This window comes from Papaver somniferum, unplaced genomic scaffold, assembly GCF_003573695.1.
Source record: "Papaver somniferum cultivar HN1 unplaced genomic scaffold, ASM357369v1 unplaced-scaffold_10, whole genome shotgun sequence".
Classification (NCBI taxonomy): domain Eukaryota; kingdom Viridiplantae; phylum Streptophyta; class Magnoliopsida; order Ranunculales; family Papaveraceae; genus Papaver; species Papaver somniferum.
Window position 1 is genome coordinate 8,754,046 of NW_020618825.1, and position 12,161 is coordinate 8,766,206.

At 33.9% G+C, this 12,161-nt stretch overlaps 1 protein-coding gene across 1 annotated transcript; it reads left to right on the forward strand.

The window, feature by feature from the left end:
- The first annotated feature begins 11,786 nt into the window (after positions 1 to 11,786).
- Positions 11,787 to 12,161, forward strand: LOC113326280 (S-protein homolog 24-like). Its single transcript, XM_026574037.1, has one exon. It carries the CDS (start codon positions 11,787 to 11,789, stop codon positions 12,159 to 12,161), a length of 375 nt encoding a protein of 124 aa, XP_026429822.1.

Sequence of the window (12,161 nt, forward strand, 5' to 3'; positions counted from 1 at the left end):
GCCTCTTGATTGTCGAGGGAAAAAGGATTTATTTTTACATATATATTTTGCCAACAGCCGTTGGATTTCTATTCTATCCCTAGATTCATTCAGTGATGCAATAATACTAAGTTAAATGCTTTTCAAGAGAAACAGGTGAGGAAACTTAAAAAGAAGTAAACATGACATTTTAATGTCTGGATGACTAATATACTAAATACTTATGGGATGTATTAATACAGATATTTGTATTTCCCCTGCGGCTGTATTAGCTATGAGTTTATATGCATGCGCATTATAAAATTGAAGCGCGTAAAAACATCAGAACGTTATGATGTATTAAATTAAGGTATTTCTGTTTCACCTATTGGACTGCTAGCTGGTGACTGCAATTTGTGTCTAAGACATGCTTCACCAGGAATGTGAATATTCATTATTGACGTCAGATGCAAACATGCTATATTACTTCATTATAAAATCTTAATCCTTTAGGAGTGAGCAAATGTGCCAAACCCAAATTGCTATGTAATGGTATAATATTTACCAAGTAAACAGTTGGTGCGCATTCAACGCCCTTTTCCGCTACAGCCTACATGCTTAGCTTTTGTTTACCACTTCAAAAAAATTTTTTATACAAGTGACAATCGAAGCTCGAATTGAAAGCCACTGACACGGGAACGCTGATATTGAACGCTGATATGGGAACGCCAATATAGGATCGCCACTGTAATCGATAAGCCAGGACTGAGGTAATAGCCGCTGAGCAGGGAAGATAGGAGATAGCCGCTGGAAGTAGGGGTATCTGAGGATACAAACGTCGATGATGGAGGCGACGCTGTCTTGATACGTTCAAAAGGCACTGGGAAGAGTAAACAGGCGCTGGCAAGAGAGAGATGGAGGCGCTGGTGAGAGTGATGGAGGCGCTGGTGAGAGAGAGAGAGATGGAGGCGCTGGAGAGAAACATGATCCTTTTGAACATGGAGGCGTTAAAGATAACACGTTATTGGTGAATTAGGTTCCAATTGTTAATTTACTAACAAGGTGGTAGCACTAGTAGAAAAATGATGATCTGTAACAGTTAAAAACTGTTACTGTATTATTTCCGTAACAGTTTTAGTTTTTTCTGCGGTGTTACTAAAGCCCCTGTTACGGAAAGTTTATAAAACCTGTTACGGAAAGGCTATTGAAAAATTACTCATAAATTCTAAAACTATTAATGTTGGTAGTTTTCGGTAACACTTTATAAAATATATGTTACTGAATAATTTCTACTGTAACTATTTTACATAAAAACGTTACCGTTAGCAGTTTATTGCAACATGTTTGGGAACAAACTGTTGCTATTGTTTGAGTAACCGTAACAGTTTTTATTGAAACTGTCATAAAAACTGACAGTTTTTACTGATTACCATCACCTCCACCACTAACGCCACCACTACCTCCACCGCCAGCACTGCCACAACCATCAACACTAGCATCTCCATAGCCGTCACCACCATGTCCGCCGCGTCCACTACCATGAGTTGGTCTTCTTGGTCATGAAATATAAATTCTATAAAAGTACACTTCACAAGATTCGACCTTGAGACCTATTGCATTAATTATAACTCTTGAACCACTCTTCCATGTTTTCCTTTTGTTTAATGTTATCCAAATAAAATATTTACTCTCATTAGACAGTAAACTATACCTCCACCACCTTCGTCGTCACAACACGCAACTACAACACAATTTATATTTTTAATATTCCTACATATTTTTACAACTTGTTTATTATTTTGTATTATATTCGATTTTTTCTCAAACCTTAGGTAACCATCAGTACGAGCCATGGCTAGCTCTCATGCTTAGAACTAAATCAAAAGATGTTAAATTAATGTCAGTCCATAACTAGTTATTTTTTTGAACCGGATACCCAAAACTAGTTATACAAATAAATAATTTACAGAAATGTCACGATAATGTCAACTATGGTAACATATTAAACATGTTGCAGTAACATAGATATATAGTAACATTTAGTTTAAAAAACGTTACGATAATGCCAACTACGGTGACATATTAAATATGTTACGGTAACATAGGTATATAGTAACAGTTGGTTTAAAGAATTGTAATGGTAATGTCGACATACAAAATATGTTACAGTAACATGGGTATATAGTAACATTTACTATAATAACAGTTACAGTATACAACCTGATGACATTATGTAACAGTTCTTACGAAAAGTGTTACTGTTATTTAACCATCTAACATTTAGTAACAGGCATTTTACGAACTGTTACTTTATAAAAGTTTGAACTGTTACTAAATGTCACTTTTCTACTAGTGTAGTCAGACAAAGTTTATATGGACTTTCATTGATTTTTAGTTTGAGTGACTACCCGAGATTCTCTGAAAATCATGAGATTTCTTGTGATTCTATGAGAGTATTTTAGAGAGACTTTGTGAATTATAGAGATAAAAAATGAGACTGGTAGAGGCAAAAAAATGAGAATTGTAGAAAGTTTATGTGATTTGTAAAGATAAAAACTTGAATAATATCCCCTAATTAATTCCAAACATCTACCAATTTCTTTTATTATTCAAGTTACGTTAATTATAAAAATACCATGATTACCTAATACAATGTGTTTGTTGTCAAGGTAAATCTCATTGTTGTCATATGCTCAAATATTCATTCTCATTATTCCACTCGTTCCACATTTTATTTGCTATGCTATCTCGCCGCTGATTTCTTATGCACAATTTTATTATCGTGCTAGTGTCCCATAAGTGTATTACTGCAAAATGAGAAGAAAAAATGATTCACTTCCAAAACCAAAAAATCTCCAGATTTCCAAGTGTCTAGAAATATCACCTCTTAAGGAGAGATTTCCACCATGCCTATTTTTAAGAAAAGTCTCTCGAAATCTTTGAAAGCAACAAATCAATGACTTTCAATTCTCATTCGAATAACAGGAGTGTTGAAGTGATTCTTTTAAAATCCTAATCCAACATGGAGTTTCAGAGAATTTAAATGACTTATAAAAAGTCTCTAACCAATAACAAGAGACATTAAGAGACTTTACAAAAGTTCCTATGGACTAACAATAATTTGTGAATTCCCCAGGAGTAATTCAAAATCTTATTTGACTACCCCCTTGTAAATGATAATTGATGATTTGTTATGCACTGCAGTTGTTAATTGGGACCCCTCCTGGAACGGGTGCGGGGTAAATCCTCGCTTTACTAACGGGGATCACTTCTTTATTTTTTTAAAAGAACTAATAGGGATCACTTCCTAATGACTTTTTCTTTTGTTTTCATTTCTTTGATTAAATCATCTTCTACAGGAAGATACATAAGTTTTGCACTATTTAGAATTTGTAATTTTTTTATATCAATATGTTTTTTAGTGTCTCTAATATCAAATATTGATACAACCATATAATGAGTGTGATTTTTTATTGAACTACAGAAAGTTTGATCCTGGAGGAGCACTTGAGTTGGCCGCTTGATTCTTAACACAACTATCTGATTTTTGAAAAAAAACATATATCAGTGTATTTCCTTGATTACATCATATTCGATGGAAACTCTTCATACGCATTGAAATATTTAGAGTTGGCAATCTATTTTTATTAATGTATTATATTTCTTTTTAGTGTCTCTAATATCAGACATTGATGCAACTAAATAATGGTTGTGATTTTTCACTTAACTACACTGAGTTGGAGCCTGGAAGAGAAATTGAGTTGGTTGCTTGAATCTTGATGCAAATGTATGCTTTGCACTATTTCAAGTTCACAATCTATTTTATACTAAATTCATATTTTTTTCTTTAATGTGTCTAATAACAAATATTGATATACAACTATATAGTAAGTGTAAGTTTTTATTTTATAAGAAGCTGGAGCCTAAAGGAGCATTTTTAAGTTGGGCATCTGATTATTAACACAAATATATGATATTGTATGGAAGGAAGGTGGGGAGTGTATAAAAGGTGAAGTACAAACATGATTTAGCTCCAGCGGAAAGCTTTTATTAGGGGTTCTGAGATAGAATATTATTATAAATTTGCTTCTCTGCTATTAAGTTGTATAGTATTAGGAATTTGTGAGATCTTTAAATTATAATTGTATTATAAAGAGTTTCAAAACCACGTGAAATCTTTATATATAATAGTACTATACATTTGATTAATTGTTAATTGTCAATCCGTTACATAGTAATTTTATATATAATTTGAGTGGAAAATGCTGGCCTCACGTTGAAAGTTAGGCCAAAAGCTTGAATTCTAGAGTTTCTGGTCCCCGACCAATAGGAATTGAGGATTTCGGATTTATTTGCCAACTCTTCGTGCACACCAAATACTAGGGGTCAAGATTACTCACCGCTCACGTAAAGAACATATCCCTTCTCCCTTCCCTCCGCCCACTCTCTTAAATCTCTATGAAACCCTACTAAAACTTTGATGAAGAAAAATTGTCAAAAAAACGTGGAGATGTACAACATGTTCAACACTATCATTGATAATAGATGAGGCCTGTCATAATCGATTTTCGTTCTTCAATTCCATATCCCAAAACCCTAATAACCTATTCTTCGATTTAAGGGAACAATTAACATTTTATACACATAAGCGCTAGATTATCTTCGAGCAAGTTTTGTTCTGTTAAAATCTAATGTATTTTCTCAGTTTCGGTATACTGGATCTCTTTCTTTCTCATCGTATTTTTTTTTATTCGATGATATTGACTCATTGTTTAATTGGTTCGTAGCACGCACTAAGAAGTTCCGCCCTATATGTTATTATGGATTGTTTGATGGATCAGTTAACTATGCACTTAGAATTATAAGTTTGCTGCGCTAACGGGCTTGGTAAAATCGCATTATATTCTCTTCCATATTTTTCCTTTTGTCCTTTGGATTTTGATTTTGTAGTCTTTTCTCTGATTGCAGAGGTAAGTTCCTAAGCGATTTAAACTTGATAAATAAATTGCAATCCAATTGCATTGCATGTTCACTTAATGGATGAATAATTAATCTCTTCTTTGAGCTACTATCCATTATCTGGATTTCATCTTTAGGTGAGAAGGGAATAACTGAATTGCAAACAACATAGGCAACTTCAATTTAGTGACCTGAGGATACCATCACAGTTACTCACATGCATAAGGTACCAGAATTGAAATTTTGTAGTTAAACTAGGAGCGCAATATGGTATTTATGAAATGATTAAAAGAAAAGTAATGTTAGAAGATTGTATAATCACAAAAGAATGATTTTAGGTATGTTATAATTTTAGTAATTTAGCTTACATTAGTTTTTAGTTATGAAAAGATGCCTTTGTAACTGTGACGAATTTTTATGGTTTGAGTTTCATTTTATTTTAGCTTACCCACTAATTTCCTTAATGGATGTATGCCTCTTGAAATCATGCTTAATCTTAGGCATTTGGAGTGCAAATGGACTGAAAGTTGCAAAATAATAGTTATGGGGAGGTGTTATCCTGTATGGATGTGATACTTTAATTGCAAAATTATTTGGCATCACTGGAGGAGTAGCAATAGGAGAATATTGTATCCAAGCAGATGTTAAAGCTTAATATATTTGCACCTCTTGGGAAGGCCTCATTAGATATCCAGATTGACACCCTATCAACACCATCAAAGTGGGAAATTGCTATCATTTATAATTCTGCCAGAAATTCCTTACTTTGTCCTTTTTTGTATTCTAAAATGGTAAAGTTCATTAAGTTAGTCCAAAAGCTTGAATTCTAGATTTTAGGTATGTTATAATTTTAGTAATTTAGCTTACATTAGTTTTTAGTTATGAAAATGATGCCTTTGTAACTGTGACGAATTTTGATGGTTTGAGTTTCATTTTATTTTAGCTTACCCACTAATTTCCTTAATGGATGTACGCCTCTTGAAATCATGCTTAATCTTAGGCATTTGGAGTGCAAATGGCCCGAAAGTTGTAGAATAATATTTATGGGGAGGTGTTATCCTGTATGGATGTGATACTTTAATTGCAAATTTATTTGGCATCACTGGAGGAGTAGCAAGAGGAGAATATTGTGTCCAAGCAGATGTTAAAGCTTAAGAGATTTGCACCTCTTGGGAAGGCCTCATTAGATATCCAGATTGACACCCTATCAACATCATCAAAGTGGGAAATTTCTATCATTTATAATTCTGCCAGAAATTCCTTACTTTGTCCTTTTTTGTATTCTAAAATGTTAAGGTTCATTAAGTCAGTACATAGGTATCGTAGTCATTGATTCCTATCATTTTATAAGTAACATTGCAATATGTTGATGTGGAAATTACTGACATATGGAATAGCAAGGCCAGTTGGTGCCATGGGTGAACAATAAAATCTAGCTAGCTGTGGGTGTGTGTGTATAGAGACCCTTTTTTCTCATTTCCTGCTATTTCACTACGCTTCAGATGAATGTTGAGGAAAGTGACTATCAAATAAGAAATCTAGATGTTTTTTTAGCTAGAGTAACATATTTGGCTTTTTTTACCTAGAGTTCTTCTTCTCGGATTAGACCACAACAAAAAGAAGATACCTGGGAGATCCACACTCGAAAGGGAAACCATAAAAGAAGAGAAGAACAAGTTGTTTAATGAATCGCAAAAACTTAATTATCTCACTCTTTTTCCCTCTCCGTCTTTCTCTTAGCAATAAGCATGCTTACTGATGTTATTTCCGTGTTTCTGTTGTGCAGGAGAGGGTCGATGTGATTGTTTAGTTGGGATGACGATGATAATAGATCCAGCAAAAAAATTTATACAGTGCAGATTTTAGGTAATGTAAATTCACTAAGCATGTTCATTCATGTTTGTGTTTGCTCCCTCTTTTAATTTGCTTCAAAGTAATTCGAAGCCCTAACTCTTTCTTATCTTATTCTTATTTTTCTTTCCATCTCGATACATCCAAAAGTCCCCATAGGTTATTCTCTATCTATCTCTCTTTATCTATGAATCAAACCAAAGAAAAAAAAAACTTCGAATTTATGATTTGAATTTTAATCATGGTCCATATTGGCAGGACAACTAAAGAAGATACTAAACAGAGCCAAATCAACAATATCATCATCAAATCGGGATGATCTATATGTACCTACATATAAAGTAAAGGGACGATATAGAAAAGATTTAATTGTACCTACATATAAATTCTAAAATGTGCCAACTCTTTTTCAAGTAAGAAGAAATGAGAATACGCAATACAGAAGAAACATAAACCTATTATATGAAAACAATTTATACCTATAGCATCTCCATAATCCGAAGATATTGCAGGTTTATGCATTACTTTATGCATTGTAATCATTTTCATGCAATTGTAGGTTAAGAACGCATAAAATTGCCGAGTGAGCTTACTGACTAACTGCATCCGAGCATGCTGAAGATATCTTACTGAACTTGAAAAGGTAAGAAGTCTTTGAGCCTGTGTTATCCACTGATACCATGAATATAGTAGAAATCATATATAGCTTTCTACTTAGGTTGAATTTAGACAATAAATCAAAAGAAGATTAAGAAATCAGATGGAACAACTAGCATCTCTTCAGCATCAATCGATGTATGAGTATGCTTCCAGAGTGCCTGGCTGGTAATAACTTGGTCAAAATCTAGGCTTTCAACTGGTGATTGGACCCTTGCGTTTTTGCTTTATGTTTGTAGTATTTAGACGAGAAAATTCAATTGGATGTTTATGGGAAGTAAAGAATGATTTTAGGTATGTTATAATTTTAGTAATTTAGCTTACGTTAGTTTTTATTTATGAAAATGATTCCTTTGTAACTGTGACGAATTTTTATGGTTTGAGTTTCATTTTATTTTAGATTACCCACTAATTTCCTTAATGGATGTACGCCTCTTGAAATCATGCTTAATCTTAGGCATTTGGAGTGCAAGTGGCCCGAAAGTTGCAGAATAATAATTATGGGAAGGTGTTATCCTGTATGGATGTGATACTTTAATTGCAAATTTATTTGGCATCACTGGAGGAGTAGAAAGAGGAGAATATTGTATCCAAGCAGATGTTAAAGCTTAAGAGATTTGCACCTCTTGGGAAGGCCTCATTAGATATCCAGATTGACACCCTATCAACATCATCAAAGTGGGAAATTGCTATCATCTATAATTCTTCCAGAAATTCCTTACTTTGTCCTTTTTTGTATTCTAAAATGGTAAGGTTCATTAAGTCAGTACATAGGTATCGTAGTCATTGATTCCTATCATTTTATAAGTAACATTGCAATATGTTGATGTGGAAATTACTGACATATGGAATAACAAGGCCAGTTGGTGCCATGGGTGAACAATAAAATCTAGCTGGCTGTGGGTGTGTGTGTATAGAGACCCTTTTTTATCATTTCCTGCTATTTCACTGCGCTTCAGATGAATGTTGAGGAAAGTGACTATCAAATAAGAAATCTAGATGTTTTTTAGCTAGAGTAACATATTTGGCTTTTTTAGCTAGAGTTCTTCTTCTCGGATTAGACCACAACAAAAAGAAGATACCTGGGAGATCCACACTCGAAAGGGAAACCATAAAAGAAGAGAAGAACAAGTTGTTTAATGAATCGCAAAAACTTAATTATCTCACTCTTTTTCCCTCTCCGTCTTTCTCTTAGCAATAAGCATGCTTACTGATGTTATTTCTGTGTTTCTGTTGTGCAGGAGAGGGTCGATGTGATTGATTAGTTGTGATGACGATGATAATAGATCCAGCAAAAAAATTTATACAGTGAAGATTTTAGGTAATGTAAATTCACTAAGCATGTTCATTCATGTCTGTGTTTGCTCCCTCTTTTAATTTGCTTCAAAGTAATTCGAAGCCCTAACTCTTTCTTATCTTATTCTTATTTTTCTTGCCATCTCGATACATCCAAAAGTCCCCATAGGTTATTCTCTATCTATCTCTCTTTATCTATGAATCAAACCAAAAAAGAAAAAAAACTTCGAATTTATGATTTGAATTTTAATCATGGTCCATATTGGCAGGACAACTAAAGAAGATACTAAACAGAGCCAAATCAACGATATCATCATCAAATCGGGATGATCTATATGTACCTACATATAAAGTAAAGGGACGATATGGAAAAGATTTAATTGTACCTACATATAAATTCTAAAATGTGCCAACTCTTTTTCAAGTAAGAAGAAATGAGAATACGCAATACAGAAGAAACATAAACCTATTATATAAAAACAATTTATACCTATAGCATCTCCATAATCCGAAGATATTGCAGGTTTATGCATTACTTTATGCATTGTAATCATTTTCATGCAATTGTAGGTTAAGAACGCATAAAATTGCCGAGTGAGCTTACTGACTAACTGCATCCGAGCAAGCTGAAGATATCTTACTGAACTTGAAAAGGTAAGAAGTCTTTGAGCCTGTGTTATCCACTGATACCATGAATATAGTAGAAATCATATATAGCTTTCTACTTAGGTTGACTTTAGACAATAAATCAAAATAAGATTAAGAAATCAGATTGAACAACTAGCATCTCTTCAGCATCAATCGATGTATGAGTATGCTTCCAGATTGCCTGGCTGGTAATAACTTGGTCAAAATCAAGGCTTTCAACTGGTGATTGGACCCTTGCGTTTTTGCTTTATGTTTGTAGTATTTAGACGAGAAAATTCAATTGGATGTTTATGGGAAGTAAAGAATGTGTTATTGCATCTGGTGACGTAGTGATTGATTGCTCCTGACCGAATAAAACATTCCATGCACACAGTTAAGGTTAGGACATACAAATTTTGGTTCTATTCTTGATCATGATATAAGTTATTCTACTGAGTTTTAACAACTGATAAATTAATTCCAGACTTAATTTATAGTTCTCAAACAGAAATATGAAATTTCAATAAATTAGCTATGAAGTAAGCATTGGTCGGTTACACTATTAGAAAGAAGAGATATAAACTGATAAATAATTACATTGGTTTTTTAATTCCTTTTAAGAATTGGCATTCTGGAATCTTTCTTACAATTGTTTGTCTGGATTTGTGTGTGGAGAAGAGAAAATAGAAGTTTTCTAGAAGGTTTTACCAGGAAGCCAAATTTATGCGTGGAAATGGCTCTTAGGGGAGGTTTTCAGTTGAAGTTTCGGTTGGCTAGCTACAGTGGAAGATTTATTTGAAGAGCATAGAGAGTCATTGCATTTTTTGGGCCTCTGGATCGGTAACATAGTACGTTGGTGTTGTTGCACTCTTTTGTTTTTCTCCTGCCAGGCATCACATTTACAACATATAAAGTCGATGTATTGACTGATAAAACAACTAATCTTGGGTAATTTTAGGCAGAGATTTTGGTGTTGTAACTTCTGAACTTAATTGTAATCTATAGATGAGCTTTTCACTGTAAAAATAACTACTAGAGCTAGAGATAGTTTGATAATTAACTATAGTACTACAATTCAATCATTCAAAAATTCAAGTTCATTATTGTGTTGGAATCCCCCATTTGCAGATGATTCTCCTGAAATGATTTACCCTACATTAATTAAAGTAAGCAACCGCAGAACTACTATCACATTTTCAGGCATGATTTCTTCCCACTGAGAAATGAGATAGATATCTGCACTGCCAAACGTGTAAAAGTATATTGGCGGCTGTTTTATCAAATCAAAGTCATTAAACCACTCGGGACAAAAAGAAGAAAATTAGCACCCATTTGGTAAGGATTTGAGAGAGAATAAAGTAAGTTAATCAGTAGTAGTCATTCTATTCGCTATATAATCGTTTTGAATTAATACATAATTTTTAACAGTTTGATACACTATGTGCATGAAGTCAGGATAACGATTCTTGAGATTAAATTTAAATTTGATATTCTTTCAATAAAAGTCAGCAATTTAATTGATGTTTCTGGAATTCGTTTAGGTGTTTTCTGTAACATATTAAAATGCCCGTGCAAACATGGGCCAAGCACCTAGTTCTATATAATTTATTAGAATTCCTATTGGGACGGGTGCAGGGTGAATCCCCGTCTCAGTGGAATAAATTGACGGTGTTAAAAATTCCGGCAATCCCGATGCAAAGCACGGATTTCAAACTAGTGTATAACATACGAATAAGAAGTAATTGTGTCAAAAAACCTAGTGCATAGTAACCATTCGGGGTTAGCCCAATTGGCCAGGAGTCTGACTCAGTTCGAGTCTCCGCTCAAACATTGAAGAACTCGTGTAATTATTACTGTGCGGAAAAGGGCGGAGTTTGCTTAGGGAATAAAAAGTAATTGTGTCAAAAAGAATTGAGAAAAATCAAGACATGCATGCACTTGATTTAGGGAATTTGGAATTTGTATAATTTAAAAGCGTGATTCGGGGAATTTATGGCATGCACATCAAGAATCTTCATTTTGAATGGATAAACGACGATATTACTAACGAAAGAAGTAAAAAAAATAAAAGAAATAAATAATCTTCGTTGAATTGATAAAATTAAAAAGGGAAAAAAAAGGAAAAGAAAAGGAAAGAATTAAACGCATGCAATATACTGTACTAACTTTTAAGAATTATCACCTTAAGGTCCTTAATTGTGCTAGCTACAAGCGTTAATTTTGGCAACATTGACTGCATGAAGGTAGAAATTCTTGTATGGAGAAAAGATGAGAGGGAGAAGAACATTATCCTATATAAAGGCCCCCATCCATGTCCATGAAACTCATTCACCAGACAAATCAAAAATTATTTCTGAATCTGATCAAGCATGATGATGATCACTACAGGCAGGATGCTGAGATGTGTGTCACTAGTCTCAATTGTGATATTTGCAGTGATGGTGAGTGAGTGTTCATCTCAACTTTGGAATCCCGTCCAAGCATCCATGAAGAATGATATAGCACAAGGAGTCGAGCTAAATGCTTGGTGCAAATCGAAGAACACAGATTTCGGACACCACAGAATAGCATATGGTGATGAATTCGTTTGGACGTTCAAGATAAATTTATGGCAATCAACACTATACTGGTGTAAAATGTGGTGGACTGATGTAGATGGAAAATACACTGAAGGTAGTTACGCTATTTACAAAGCAAAAAGAGACTGGAGTCAGTGCGGGAACGAATGCCGTTATTCTGTTCGCAGAGATGGTATCTATCAAAATAATCATGATAGCGATGTTCCCGTTTTGGTGTATCCCTGGCCAAAGTGA